The sequence below is a fragment of the Epinephelus moara genome, chromosome 12 (genome assembly GCF_006386435.1).
Source record: "Epinephelus moara isolate mb chromosome 12, YSFRI_EMoa_1.0, whole genome shotgun sequence".
In the NCBI taxonomy this organism is placed as follows: Eukaryota; Metazoa; Chordata; class Actinopteri; order Perciformes; family Serranidae; genus Epinephelus; species Epinephelus moara.
This window is the reverse complement of record NC_065517.1, coordinates 42,577,513-42,593,599: the sequence shown is the minus strand read 5'-3', so window position 1 is coordinate 42,593,599 and position 16,087 is coordinate 42,577,513. Positions and strand designations below refer to the sequence as shown.

Here is a 16,087-nt window from a genome sequence, read left to right as displayed (position 1 = left end):
GTGTCAGCGTGGGTTTCCTCCAGGTGCTCTGACATGTTCTCCCTGTGTCAGCGTGGGTTTCCTCCAGGTGCTCCGGCATGTTTTCCCTGTGTCAGCGTGGGTTTCCTCCAGGTGCTCCGACATGTTCTCCCCGTGTCAGCGTGGGTTTCCTCCAGGTGCTCCATCTTCCTCCAAGGACAGATTGAAATGGGGTGAGAGAGAGAGTGGGGGTTGACATGCAGCAAAGGGTTGCAAGCCGAGGCATCCTTGACTTTGAAAAGCACCTCCAGTCTCAGTCCACCAGCGGGGTGACGACACAACAGACAGTCTCCTCCTGATCTCAGACCACATTTACAGACAGTTATTGATCACAATCTGAACAGTTGACTGTCAGGAGATCAGATCAGTGATTAGCTTCAGGACACCAGTCCCAAATATTTTGAGGGGAACTCATGTTTGATACGAGTGTCAGCACTAAAACCTTCTTTTCTTTGACCTGCTGAGAAGATGGAGGTCAGAGTCACGTTCAGTGATCACCATGAGCTTGTTAAAAGATGTTGTAAGTTTTGAGATGGATGATGAGTGTCTGTGCTCTGATTGGCTGTTTTCTTGGCATTGATATGGCAGGAAGACGTTTAAAGGGACAATCAGTCGCTTTGTGACGGGTTCTGGGAAGCGAATGGTGGCGTATCGCAGGCCTGACGACACTGTGGTCTACGTGGGTCCGGAACCTGAAGAGTGAGTCAAGTCCTGTTCATGAATCATCTCTGTACATGTGTTACGAACCCTTAAAGGCCTAGGGGAGGGGAGGTAACAATTAACACAAACAAAAAAAACAATAACCAATAATGAGGAACACGGGAGTAAACTAAAGCGACTGCAAGGCAGTGATTTATTTACGATACAAAACACCAAAGAAGCTCCCAAATAAGGGGAGCCGACTAGCCAACAAGAATGATATAACAGATAATCAATAATCAATAACAAAGGCAGAAGAATAAACACTGGGACTGGGTCACTAAACACCCGAGCGCGCACCACCACGCACACAGCTACGGTCTGCACTGCACGCTGCCGGAAAGGTCCACTAGCCCCCGGCTCCAGCTTTCCAGGGTGGTTTTAATCACACCGCTGTGATAGGCCACAGCTGCGGTAATTAGCGGAGGGAGGAGGGGGGGCGGTACCTGGCGAGAGAGAATGAGAGCGAAAACACAAAACAACACCAAACACAACACGGCACGTAACACCCCCACCCATAAGAATGAAACTCTCACTCCCGAAAACCACAATTCCGCAGGTTTGTTGGCAAAAAATAAATAAATAAATTCACTCACAGAGGCTGGATTCACGGCCTTAACACAACTCAACACTTATGAAATATTCTTACCCCCGGGACAGCATGTCAGCCACTAGGTTTTCAGCCCCTCTCTTGTGCCTGATTTCAATGTTGTAATGCTAGGCTTGGAGTGCCCAGCGCATCAACCGCTGGTTGCTGTTATACATCGAGAAGTAGCACACGGGATGACACACGTTGTCGTCACCATCTTGCAGCAGCACCGCTCCAGCTCCAATGGCGCTAGCATCCACCTCGAGTTTGAATGGCATAGAGAAGTTGGGTGCAGCCAGCACTGGAGCACTGCAGAGGAGAGACTTAGCAGCAGCAAAGGCACATTCACAGTCAGCATTCCAAACAAAAGGAACAGCAGGGCTACACCCACAGCAGGGACAGGTTGTAGGGGAGCAGGCGGCAGAGGTTGATTAGGTTTTCCCCCAGTTTGGCAGGTGCTGCAAGTTCTGCGCATCAAGACACCCTTATGGAAGAAAAAGGGCTGTTTACCATCACACTTATCGGGTTTCTCCACAGCAGCTGCCCTACACTTAACTAGAGAGGGATCTGTTGCCTGAACAGCAATGAGCGCCTCACGGCGTAGGGGCAAGGGGGTTGCAGGAGCTGTGACAGGATCAGTAACAGGTTCAGTCACCTTTCCTGGCTCCTTCAGACCGCAATCCACCAAACCACGACCAGAGGGCAACACATCTTGGGACAGAGCAGACATAAACAGAGAGTCGGATAAATCAACTTCCTGGGCCTGCTTACGGGCCTGGGCTCTAGTTAACACGCTAACTGCAAAAACATCAGGGTGCCATTTAACTAGATCATCATCTTTATCAGACTGGGAAATAGGCTCGGTAACCACCTCAGGCACAGGATATACCTTATGGCCAGCAATGTTGTTTCCCATGATGAAATCGATGCCTTCAATGGGAAAACAGGAGCGGACACCAACAGGGAAAAAACCAGTGGCTAAACCAGATTTCACATGTACCTGACGCAGGGGTGCAGGAACAAAACCCATTTCAATCCCTCTAACCACAGCACTCACATCAGATGTGACACCTGCCAGCAGCACACTGGAAAGAATGAGAGATTGGGAGCAGGCAGTGTCACGTAAGACTCTCACCAGGCACTGGTCCTCCGGCTTGAAAGACACATGACAGGAGAAAATGAAAGGTTTAAAACAGTCATCTGGCACTCCTGACATGATGGATGTGTCACTGAGAGATGTTTTTATCAACCCCACCCCCTTTGGTTTCAAAGTGGACCCCTGCTTCCAGGCGACACAGTCAGCAATTAAGTGGCCTGTCTTACGGCAAAAAAAAACACTGCCTCTCAGTTTTGGGAGTGGTGGAAGCAGCAGCACTAGGCATCGGTGAGCCAGCCTCCTGAGATGACTCAGGATGAGCAGGTTCACGTCTACACACATGTTTATGTGTCAATGTGTACTCATCAGCCAGAATGGCAGCCTGTTGCAGAGTGGTCACTTTCTGCTCGTTTAAATATACCGCAGTGCGTTCTGAGACACAGTTCTTAAATTCCTCCAGCAACATTAACTCCCGTACTGAAGCAAAGTCACTAGCCTTACACGCCGCACACCACCTGTCAAAGAGAATGCCTTTCTCTCTGGCAAAATCGATGTGGGTCTGATCAGGCGTCTTCCTGAGACCGCGAAAACACTGTCTGTAAGCTTCAGGCACAAGCTCATAGGCACGCAGTATAGTACTCTTAACCTTGTCATAATTAAGCCCTTCTTCTACTGACAAGGAAGAACAAGCCTCCTGAGCCCTGCCTGTCAACTTACACTGCAACAAGATAGCCCACACATCTTCTGGCCAGCGCAAAGCAGCGGCAATACGCTCAAATGCGCCGAAGTAGGACTCAACCTCTGATTCGCGAAACACAGGGACCAAAGAAATGTGTTTACTCACATCAAACGAGACGGCTGGACCTGATGTAGATTGGACATCAGAGGACCAAGCTGAACGGGCTTGCATCTCCACCTGGCGCAGCCTAACAGCGGTGTCCGCCTCCAGCCTCTTAAGCTGGAGTTGATACTCACGCTCACGATCCTCCTTCTCTAACTGGAGTCGAGCCAAACAGATTTTCAACCGGGCGTCCAACTCGGAGCCGGGAGTTGACTCCGCAGAGATCGGGACAAAAGGCGGCAATGTGACCGGCTTCACTGTCATGCCATCCTTCCACACAACAGGAGTGAAAACTGGCAGCTCGGTAGTCTCACCAGTCGGATGATCAGAGCGGCCCTCCGCTGCTGGAAGCGCATGCGCTCCCAGATGACTCACACCCGGGGAGGCTGCTGCCCCGACCACCAACTGGGAGACATCCTCAGGAGCCGGCAAACTTAAGACTCTTCTATTCAGGGTTAGGGCAGCAGTAGCTCAGTCCATAGGGACTTGGGTTGGGAACCGGAGGGTCGCCTGTTCGAGTCCCCGTCCGGACCAAAATATGGAGCGTGGACTGGTGGCTGGAGAGGTGCCAGTTCACCTCCTGGGCACTGCCGAGGTGCCCTTGAGCAAGGCACCGAACCCCCAACCGCTCGGGGCGCCCCACCAAGGGCAGCCTCACTCTGACATCTCTCCACTTTGTGCATGTATAGGTCCTGTTTGTGCATGTGTGTGTCTTTCGGACCTGTGTGTAATTGACAAGCAAGAGTGAAAACATTGAATTTTCCCTCAGGGGGATTAATAAAGTAAATAAACTTAAACTTAAACTTAAACAACAACCCCTCCAAAATGACGGCTTTAAGCTCAGCCTTTGTGAGAGCACTTGACACAACGATCTCGGCTTTAAGCTCAGCCTTTGTGAGAGCACTTGACACAACGATCTCATAATGATCCGCGATCGCACGCAGATCACTCTTTTTACACTTATCCAACACAGTCAGAGACGGGTTAGACGCAAACACACCAATGTTAAACGTTGCCATCTCCACACACACACGCACACAGCGGGAAGAGCAACACACACAGTAGGCTAACCCACACAGCACGCGGCTTCTGAGCCAAAAAGAAAAAAAACCCACCGGCAGACAAACACTGCAATTATGACGTCGGAGACCAAACAGCCACGGTGCTACAGAAAAAAAAAGAAACTTCCCCAGAGCCTGCCTAACACAAACTCACCTAACTGTCTTCTGGGGCGTGCTGGGCTTGAGGCGTCTTACAGGCAAAACATCAGCGGCCGAAACCCTGAAAAGCCAGCCCCCGTTGGAGAGTGAAATCCCCGCCCAGAGTTAACCCCGAAATAAAAAAGGCAAAATAACAAAAGAGCGCCCGTTGGAAAGGCTGATTACTCAGCCCAGCTGGGCACTCACCTGACTCGACTGGGGAAGACACATGCCACTTCACCACAGGCTGATGGCACTTAGACACCACTACTCACCATGAGAGACACCGGAGCCAATCACAATTAAAAAAAAACGGCAGCCACTACGGACCAATCCCGGACGAGCCCCCAAAACTGTTACGAACCCTTAAAGGCCTCGGGGAGGGGAGGTAACAATTAACACAAAAAACCAATAACCAATAATGAAGAACACGGGAGTAAACTAAAGCGACTGCAAGGCAGTGATTTATTTACGATACAAAACACCAAAGAAGCTCCCAAATGAGGGGAGCTGACTAGCAACAAGAATGATATAACAGATAATCAATAATCAATAACAAAGGCAGAAGAATAAACACTGGGACTGGGTCACTAAACACCCGAGCGCGCACCACCACGCACACAGCTACGGTCTGCACTGCACGCTGCCGGAAAGGCCCACTAGCCACCGGCTCCAGCTTTCCAGGGTGGTTTTAATCACACCGCTGTGATAGGCCACAGCTGCGGTAACTAGCGGAGGAAGGAGGGGGGGCGGTACCTGGCGTGAGAGAAAACGAGAGAGAAAACACAAAACAACACCAAACGCAACATGGCACGTAACAACATGGAAACACCTGTCTCACCTGTCTCACCTCCACCTGTCCCACCTCCACCTGTCTCATGTGTCTCAACTTCATCTGTTTTACCTGTCTCACCTGCTTCACTTGTCACCTGTTTCACCTGTCTCATCTTCAACTGTCTCATCTGTCTCACATGCTTTACATGTTTCATCTGCCTCACCTATCTCACCTGCTTCACCTGTCTCACCTGCTTCACCTGTATCACCCCTACCTGTCTCACCTGTCTCACTTTTTTCACTCATCTCACCTGTCTCGACTGTTGCACTTGCATCACCTGTATCACCCTTACCTGTCTCACGTTTCTCACGTCTAACTGGTTTCACCTGTTTCACCCTCACAGGTGGGACAGGTGAGACAGGTGGGACAGGTGGTTGATGGGTATTTTCCCTGCAGGGAGGAGGAGCCTCTATTCCAAGCCATCCGTGTTGGTGATTCAAGCAGAGTGAAAGCGTTGACGATGCACGGAACAAACCTGATGATGCCGAGTAAACCAGGCTGGCTCGCCACCCACCAGGCAGCACTTTATGGTCAGGACACCTGTCTGAGGGTACTGCTGTCAGGTAAATATGTACACACACACTCACACGCACGCACGCACGCACACACACACACACACACACACACACACACACACACACACACACACACATACACACACACACACACACACACAATGACATCACAACAACATCCAGAGAAGAGACATCCTGTTCTGTGTTTCGTGCTCAGCTCAGCTGGGGATGCTCAACAAACAAACCATGCGTGGTGAGACAGCGCTGATGGTCGCCATCGGCAAAGAGCGGCTGAAGTGTGTTCAGATGCTGCTGGAAAAGGGAGCGGACCCCAACATCCCGAACAACGAAAAAGAGACTCCACTCTACAAAGGTAAAACTGACAGAAAGTGATGAAGTGACGAAAAGATCCACCGGTTTTTTCTCAGGACACAAAATGATAAGACTTTGGTTCTCTGATTTATCTGAAAGGTTCTGGATGTAACCGTCAGAAATCCTAGTTATTAGTGACGTCTCCCTCTGAGGACGTTAAACATATGCGTGGAAACAAAAGGGGTGGTTGAGAGGGCGGTCTTGGATCAGATCTCTGGCACTCAGGCGCTCAGTCATGCTCTGAGTGAATTGGAGTTGGACAGGACACGAAGTAAAGGTCCACCTCTGACGGGCCGTCGCTGCAAAACTCAGCTCTGTGTTGTGATGGGACCATTTGTTGATGTTAGTGGACTCCATTTCTTAGCTACCGTTCTCGGGACTCGGGAACATAGGTAACGTCACATTCTTTGGCTTCTCTAGGAAAATTTATCCCAAGTCCTGAACATGAAAGTCAGTCCACAGACTGTTAGAGGCAACCGATAAAGAGCCGTTCACACTTTGGGCGATGAAAATAAATCAGTACATGTAAAGTTACATCCAGAACCTAAGGTAAAACTTTAATGTCCCCGTGGGGCAATTTCATCACGATGACAGTCAGTACAGGGTAGGGTGATACAGGTGAAGCAGGTGAGAACATTTAAACGTTTTCAGAAGGACAGAACAGAGAACCAACTGAGCCACAGACCAGCTCCTAAACTCAGAGTATCTCCTGAGAGTGATTCATTAATGACCTGAGTTATGTTTGAGGAGTCAGATCAGCCAATCAGAGAGCTTGATTCTCCGAGGTCAGGGTTACCTCTGAAGGTTGTTGTGATCTAGACTGAGCTGGAGGAGGCATTGAGAAGCTCTTTGTTCCTTCCTCTGCAGCCTGTGAGAGGAACAGCGCTGCGATGGTGGCGATGTTGTTGAACCACGGTGCGGTGGTGAACACTCGTTGTATTCTGGGCTGGACGGCCCTGCAGGAGGCGGCGAGTCGAAACAACGTGGAGATCTGTGAGATGCTGCTGAAGGCTGGAGCCAAACACGAGCTCACCAACATGTACGGCATCTCGCCAATGTTTACCGCCGCTCAGACCGGGCAGATCGCCACTCTGCGCTGCCTCCTCAAACACGGTAGGTCCAGGGTTTATTTTAATGTTCTAACGCCAATTGCTACTGTGTTCTGTGGAGTTCAGAGTGTTTGGGGTCAAAGTTCAGTTTATTCAGTTTGGTTCAACTTCACTCTACTTTGGCTGCACGACCTGACAGATGTGACTGAGACACTCGCTCTGAGCAAATGAGACAAAGGAGCAGCAGCTATAAAAGGTTGGAGGGCTGGGTGATCTAGGGAAAGTCAAATATGTCCACGTTTTTTTTATCAAACACCTCGATATCAATGTTGTGATGATATAGACCCTTTTAGGGCTGATGTCACGATGACATCACAATGACAGTCAGTACAGGGTGGAGAACAGGCGGAGTTAAAAAGGAACTTTTTTAGCTTTGACTTTAAAGTGTCGAGTCAGGGCTGTCTGACATCATCAGGGAGGTTATTTCAGGTTTGTGCTGCTTCACCATGTTTCTTTCTGACTCTTGGGACGGTCAGTAGGCCGGCTCCTGACCTCCTTAGGGTCCGAGAAGGTTCATATGTCACAAGCATGTCAGAGATATATTTGGACTCTGAGACACGGCATGATTTATACACAAGCAGCAACATATTGAAAGCAGTTTCTGAGTGACAGGAAGCCAGTGTAATGATTTTAGAACTGGAGTAATGTGGTCATATTTCCTAGTTTTTGTCAGGACTAGGGTTATACTGGTTGTAAGGTAAACCCTGACATAGAAGCTGATGGTTAACGTGTATATTTGCTTATTTATGATACTGAAAAAATCCAACTGGATGAAGAATCTGAAATCTGAAGGCACACCTGTATTTATATCTGTGTACAATAGTTTCTATAATGTGTGTTATCACTCTTATCATGACACTTTGTTTTTATTTACTAATATCGAATGGCATTTGACCTATGGCTAAGCCACGCCCCCCTTCACTCACTCGGACAAACTATCAACATTCAGTGCCCGGCGCTATGGCAGGTGTCACAGTACACGGCATTTCACAGGAGGCAACTGATGATTTTTGGGGACATAACGATCAGATGTCATTGAGAAGTAACCAAAAGGGCCTAAACTACGCATTGGAGGGATATATTCATCATTTTATTGTTGAGAAGGTCGATGAAAAGCTTAAATTACAAGCCAAAATTTACAGGTCACAGTGTACGCTTGTGAACCGCATCTGGTTGCCGTCACCATCAAAGACAACAAGTTAAAGTGCCACTGAAGTTAAGGTTTTTGGCTCAGAATATGAGAAAAGGATAACGGCCTTTTTACCATCTTTACCAAGAGTGTCTCTCCGTTAGTTTGGTGCTACAGTATTTACACTGAATCATTCAGCATAACGTTTGCCAACCTTTGTTATCTCTGCCATTACAGATAAGTTAATGAAGCTAAGCTCCAGAAGTTAACGTTAGCTTAACTAGAGCCCTTTGGACAACAGCTAACAATGATGTACGATCACCAAAGTACAAAACTAGAACAAAATAGGCTAATGAACTCCCAGCAAACAAGGTGACATGATGAACAACGCAGCTAGGAGCTAACGTTAGGCTAACTTTAGCTAACGTTAGCTAGAGATGTTAAAGATAACTTTATATTTCTTTCCAGCAAAGTGACAATATGTTGCCTCAAACACAATGTTGACTTACCTTAGAACAGATGTAGACATCATTGTTAATCTTATTCACGTTGAGTTGATGTTGTGGTCTAACGTTACCACACAACTTTATCCAAAGGAGACACTTTTCTCGGTTGAGATGTGGTTTAAAGTGTAAAAAATACACCTGGTCGCCCAGCCTCTCAGGATACCTTGTGTCAGAGTTGCATGTACCCCATGCACACCGTTTGACCATTTTTAAACTTCAAATCTCAGAAAAAGCTCATAAAACCGAACAAACTGACTTTCTGTAATGCATTTCAATGGACGTCCAGGCAGAGAATGTCCCAGTGTATGGGAATGGCTATATGCACTGTGATTGGCTCATCACGTTTGAGGGCGGGACTTAGCCATAGGTCAATTGACAACCAACTATTACTCGTGAAATATTTATTAAGAAAATGATTCAAGAATTAATTTCAGCACACCTGGACTGGCATCACGGCACACCTTTTGAGAACCACTAATAATATAGCAGTAATATAAAACGTTTGGTCAAACAAAACTAGCTTGTGTTTTTATTCCTTTCAGGATAATAAGTCTTTAATACTTATCTTAATACTTAATACATTAATCTGATCAACTGGTGATAAAGGTGAAACACATGTAACGTTAATGCTTCATAATAAAATGAGCCGCTGTGACTGTTCACATTTGTGACATCGTTTGCGGTCGACGACCAGATTCACACAGAATTCACCCAGTAAAGAAACCGGTGGTTTCGATCCAACATCAGTGTGACGACAGTGAAACTACACATGTTTAACTGGACAGAGCTTCAGTGTTGGCCGTGGTCATCTCCTCCTCGGCCCCGTCCTGCACGGATCTGATTGTCAACACCTGTTGAGCTCTGATTCAAGGATTTCCTCCCCCTGACCTCTGACCTCTGATCCCTGCAGGTGCAGACATTAACAGTCAGGCTGCTGACGGAGCCACCGCTCTGTATGAAGCCGCTAAAAATGGACACGGACAGATCGTGGAGCTTCTCCTCTCTCAGAACGCTGACGCCAACAAACCTGGAAAGACGGGGTTGTTACCGATTCACATCGCCGCCCAGAGAGGAAGTGAGAGGTAGGCACGCTGACTGCATTACTTAACAACAGAGCAGGTCTCAGAGCTGTGTCTCGGTAGTCGTCACGGTGACATCACAACAGAACATGACGAGTTTCTTCGTCCAATAACATCAATGAAACATTTAAAAGTTCAGTTCTGAGAGTCTGAGGTCGGTCTGGTCTAATTCATGTGATGTTTACTGTTCCAGTATTGTCTCCATGTTGATACCAGCCACCAGTAAGGCCAGAGTCCGGCGGTCTGGCATCAGCCCGCTCCACCAGGCCGCTGAACGTAACCGTGACGACGTCCTGGAGGTTTTGATCAAGGCGGGCTTCGATGTTAACGCTCAGTTGTCTGAGGATCGGTGTAAGCTGTACCAGGACCGCCGCAGCACAGCGCTCTACTTCTCCGTCATCAACAACAACATCGATGCTGCGCACATGCTGCTGAAGGCCGGTGCCAATCCAAACCTGGACATGTTCAGGCCGCTGATGGTGGCGGCGAGGCAGGGCTGCATCCAGACCGTCACCATGCTAGTGGAGCACGGCGCCGACATCAACGCCTCCATCCCCACACACCCCACCACGTTCCCCGCTGTCTACATGTTCTCCATGAAGTACCTGTCCATGTTCAAGTACCTGCTGGACCACGGAGGCCATGCCCTCCCCTGCTTCAACTGTCTCTACGGCAACGGACCTCATCCACCAATCAAAACCACTCGATCAGACAGAGACTTCAGCCAAGCCGACAGAGACCCCCAGCAGAGCAGAGGAGTTCAGGTGACCTCAGTTTGTTTACATGTTTACATGTTTACATGTGGAGTCATCAAAATAAACAACAGAGTAAACATCAGAGTGAAAGAAAAGTCAACTTTTAACAAGAAGTACCAAAAAATTTAAATGATTTAAAATGAACGCAATTTTGTTTCATGACATTACATTCAACATGTAAAAAAAAAGTTCTGTGGTTGATTGACAGTCCTGTGATTGATTGACTGTCCTGTGATTGATTGACAGTCCTGTGATTGATTGACAGTCCTGTGGTTGACAGTTCTGGGATTGATTGATGGTTCTGTAATTGATTGATTGAATGATTGACAGTTCTGTGGTTGATTGACGGTTCTGTAATTGATTGATTGATTGATTGATTGATTGATTGACAGTTCTGTGATTGAGTGACAATCCTGTGGTTGATTGACACACCTGTGATTGATTGATTGATTGATTGATTGATTGATTGATTGACAGTCCTGTGATTGAATGACAGTCCTGTGATTGATTGACAGTTCTGTGGTTGATTGATGGTTCTGTAATTGATTGACTGAATGATTGACAGTTCTGTGGTTGATTGACAGTTCTGTGGTTGATTGATGGTTCTGTAATTGATTGATTGAATGATTGACAGTTCTGTGGTTGATTGACAGTTCTGTAATTGATTGATTGATTGATTGATTGATTGATTGACAGTCCTGTGATTGATTGACAGCCCTGTGATTCATTGACAGTTCTGTGATTGATTGACAGCCCTGTGATTGATTGACTGTCCTGTGATTGATTGACAGTCTTGTGATTGATTGACTGTCCTGTGATTGATTGACAGCCCTGTGATTGATTGACAGTTCTGTGATTCATTGACAGTTCTGTGATTGATTGACAGTTCTGTGATTCATTGACAGCCCTGTGATTGATTGACAGCCCTGTGATTCATTGACAGCCCTGTGATTCATTGACAGTTCTGTAATTGATTGATTGATTGATTGATTGATTGACATTTCTGTGATTGAATGACAGTCCTGTGATTGATTGACAGTTCTGTGATTGATTGACAGTCCTGTGATTGATTGATTGACAGTTCTGTGATTGATTGACAGCCCTGTGATTCATTGACAGCCATGTGATTGATTGACAGCCATGAGATTGATTGACAGTTCTGGGATTGATTGACAGTTCTGTGATTGATTGACAGCCCTGAGATTGATTGACAGCCCTGTGATTGATTGACAGTTCTGGGATTGATTGACAGTTCCGGGATTGATTGACAGCCCTGTGATTCATTGACAGTTCTTTGGTTGATTGACAGTTCTGTGATTGATTGATTGACAGTTCTGTGATTGATTGACAGTTCTGGGATTGATTGACAGTTCCGGGATTGATTGACAGCCCTGTGATTGATTGTCGGTTCTGTGATTGATTGACAGTTCTGTGATTGATTGATTGACAGTTCTGTGATTGATTGACAGTCCTGTGATTGATTGACAGTTCTGTGATTGATTGACAGCCCTGTGATTGATTGACAACCCTGTGACTGATTGACAGTTCTGGGATTGATTGACAGCCCTGTGATTGATTGACAGCCCTGTGATTGATTGACAGTTCTGGGATTGATTGACAGCCCTGTGATTGATTGACAGTTCTGTGAGATGATCTCGGCCCCTAGTATCTGTCGGTGGGCGGGGCCAATCATCGACGTCCTGTTGGACTACGTTGGTAACGTGACTCTCTGCTCCAGACTGATGGAACACCTGGACAGTTACTCCGGCTGGAGCGTCATCAAGGACAAAGCAGGTGAGTCTGTTATAACCCCGCCCCCTCCCCATGTAAGCATGTTACTGGTTTGTCTCGCAGTGTCTCAGTGGTGTTACTGGTTTGTCTCACAGTATCTCAGTGGTGTTACTGGTTTGTCTCACAGTATCTCAGTGGTGTTACTGGTTTGTCTTTCAGAACCTCCGCGGTCACTGTTGCAGCTCTGCCGGCTGCAGATTCTGCAGCTGGTTGGACCTCGCCGTCTGAAGAGGTTGCCGCTACCTGGAAGTCTGATCCGCTTCCTGCAGCACCAGGAGAGACCTGATGAGGAGGACTGAAGGAAATCCTGATGTTTACTCTTCACTCAGCTGACTGATGGAGGGTATTGATTAGTATTAATTAGTATTGATTACTTGGGACATTTAACATGAAGAGACTGAGCGACTCCACACTGTTTCTTTTAGGATGTTTCAGGAAGTAGTCTGTGACGCTTTTCTTGTCATGAGTAGATCCGGGAATTCTACAACACATCCCAGGTGTTTCCAGGTGTTTCCAGGAGGCTTCAGTTCCCTCTTTAATGGTGTAACTTTGAACATATAAGTTTTTGTCATTAGGCATCATCACGTTGTTTATCTGCAGTTTAATTGTTTATTTTAGGTGTAAAGATGTGATAAAGCTGTAAAATAGATTCTTTGCTACAAACTAATAAAATCTTAGTTCATAATTTGTCCTCTTTGAGATTATTAATTAATTCATGTCTGATGTTGAATTGAGACTCAGCAGACAAGCTGTTATTATATGTACCTGAGTCTGTCGTGGTGTTATATCGTAGGTAATGACTGTGATCTTTGCGCTCTGTCACACTGGTGATCGATCAGTTTAATGATCGGCTGGATCAGTTTCCACGTGGTGATGTCACAGCTCTCAGTGTGTTTATGAGATGATTTCATGTCTGTGTTTCACTTTAATGAAATACTTTGACAGTTTTACTTTCAGCCGCAGACACACTGTTAAGTGATCGTTAATTTAAGACTATTAATAACCAATGAGATAATAATGACCTCATAGCTCTCACGCTCCGGTCTGCCATAATATCAATGAACACATTTACACTGAAATCTCTCCTGAGGCAGATTTAACTTTAGTTTATGAACATATAACAGTTTAAAAGCCTGTGTCATAACCCAGATACATTTGATTAATGTTTGTGTTTCAGTGACAAATAACTGTTCTAATAAATCTGTCTCTGCTTCACTGTCTAACATCTGAGAAACTTCTAGTGCTGAAAATACAGAGCTGGTCCTGAACGCACCATGAGACACTGCTCTCTGCTGTCACCCCTCCTCCCCCCTCCTTATCCCCATCACCCACTGCCTCCCCTCCCAGGTTTTTTTACCGACACTTCAGACCCTGATCAGGAGACAGCAGCGTCTGTTTTAGGATCAGAAAGCTGCTGACTGATCCGGACTCTGGACTGATTCGGACTCCCTGTGGATCCAGACTCTGGACTGATCTGGATTCAGGTCTGATGTGGTGTGGAGTGTTTCCAGGATGATGCAGAGTTTGTTCCTCACAGTTTTCTTCTGTTTCCTCCAGGTGAGATCTGACAAATACTTTATACTAATTAAAGTAACATCAGATTCATTCTCACAGCTGTTATACTGTTAGATTACTATTCTTATATTAATATATATTAATATACACTCAGCAGCCACTTTATTAGGTACACCTTGCTTGTACCTGGTTGGTTACCTTGGTTATAACCAGTGGTTATTTGACTTCCTGTTGCCTTTCTATCATCTTGAACCAGTCAGGCCATTCTCCTCTGACCTCTGGCACCAACAACCATGCCACGTTCAAAGTCACTTAAATCACCTTTCTTCATCATTCTGATGCTCCGTTTGAACTTCAGCAGCTCGTCTTCACCATGTCTACATGACTAAATGCTAATAAGCTGCTGACACCTGATTGGCTATTTCCATTAATAAGCAGTTGAACAGGTGTACCTAATAAAGTGGCCAGTGACTGTATAATATTACAAAAACTCTGGCTGTTGTAGTATTAGATTTATTCTTATTGTCATAATATATATTAGTATATATTATGATATAAACTCCAGCTGTTTACAGTGGTTAGCATTGTCACCTCACTGCAGGAGGGTTCCTGGTTTGAACCCAAGGTTGGGGGAGCCCCTCCATGCAGAGTCTGCATGTTCTCCCCATGTCAGCGTGGGTTTCCTCGGGGTGCTCCGGCTTCCTCTAAATTGTCGCCAGACTATCACAGGGCTGACACATAGAGACAGACAACCATTCACACTCACATTCACACCTACGGACAATTTAGAGTCACCAATTAACCTGCATGTCTTTGGACTGTGGGAGGAAGCTGGAGCACCTGGAGGAAACCCACGCTGACACAGGGAGAACATGTCAGAGCACCTGGAGGAAACCCACGCTGACACAGGGAGAACATGTCGGAGTAGAGGCTACACCAAACCGTGGTGGTAAAGTGTGGCTTCTGCAGTGATGCGGGCATTCCACCGGTCGAAGAGGGAGCTGAGCCAGAAGGCAAAGCTTTTGATTTCCTGGTCCATTTCCGTCCCAACCCTCACCTATGGTCATGAGCTCTGGGTAGTGACTGAAAGAATGAGGTCACAGATACAAGCGTCTGAAATGAGTTTCCTCTGTAGGGTGTCTGGGCTCAGCCTTAGAGATAGGGGGAGGAGTCAGACATCTGGAGGGAGCTCGGAGTAGAGTTGCTGCTCCTTCATGTTGAGGTGGTTCAACATCTGATCAGGATCCTCCTGGTCCAGCTGGTAGGAGGCCCCGGGGCAGACCCAGAACACACTGGAGGGATTATAGATCTCATCTGATCTGGGAACACCTTGGGGTCCTCCAGGAGGAGCTGGAGAGTGTTGGGAGAGGGACGTCTGGAGGACTTTGCTCAGCCTGCTGCCTCCACGACTCGGCCCCGGATAAGAGAATGAAAATGGTTGAATGTATCTTTACACACAGGCTGTGAGAGAAAAGGTGAAGCGGACAGATCACAGAAACATGTGGAGTCTTTGTCCTCATTCAGACCAGGACAGTTTCAATCATCCAGTCACTTTAATCAGATTTTAAATCTGTTTTTGTTACTTGTCTGTCTGCAGGTGAGTTTGGGGGCGTGTCCAGGTGTCTCCATGGAGATGAGCTACAGGTGTTGTCCATACATCCAGTTTCCTCCTCCACCACCTCCTCCTCCTCCTACTCCCCCTCCTCGTCGTCGTCATCCTCCTTCTCTTCCTCCTCCTCTTACAGAGCTCACCTTCACAGGTAAACACACACAGGAACTGGAAGTTGTAAAATGTTCATATTGAAAACACCTTTTATTCCTCTGGGGATCAGTGAAGGATAAAAGACCCTTTTCCTGTTAGTAAACAGTATGATGTTTGTTGGTGGGCGGGGCTTAGCTGGAGGCAAAACAGTTCTCCACAGACATTAGCTAGTGCTAGCTAACAAGTTGTGTTGTCTTGTTTTAGACGATGGAGGAAGATGATGTGAGTGGTGCGTTCAGAAACACTCATTGTGAGTGTGGGAGCGCACTCTGACACA

General features: G+C 46.8%; 1 protein-coding gene across 2 annotated transcripts in view; it reads left to right on the top strand.

Annotated features, from left to right (window-relative positions):
* The window catches only part of asb2a.1 (ankyrin repeat and SOCS box containing 2a, tandem duplicate 1), a 15,604-nt gene extending 2,422 nt beyond the window's left edge, over positions 1-13,182 (top strand). For both annotated transcript variants that reach the window (XM_050057457.1, XM_050057456.1), the window contains 8 exons: positions 607-717; positions 5,674-5,840; positions 6,010-6,165; positions 7,032-7,277; positions 9,819-9,990; positions 10,181-10,751; positions 12,383-12,536; positions 12,693-13,182. In XM_050057457.1, coding sequence (XP_049913414.1) covers positions 607-717; positions 5,674-5,840; positions 6,010-6,165; positions 7,032-7,277; positions 9,819-9,990; positions 10,181-10,751; positions 12,383-12,536; positions 12,693-12,832 — 1,717 coding nt within the window. In that variant the 3' untranslated portion in view covers positions 12,833-13,182. The remainder of the gene's footprint in view (positions 1-606; positions 718-5,673; positions 5,841-6,009; positions 6,166-7,031; positions 7,278-9,818; positions 9,991-10,180; positions 10,752-12,382; positions 12,537-12,692) is intronic.
* The last annotated feature ends 2,905 nt before the right edge of the window (positions 13,183-16,087 follow it).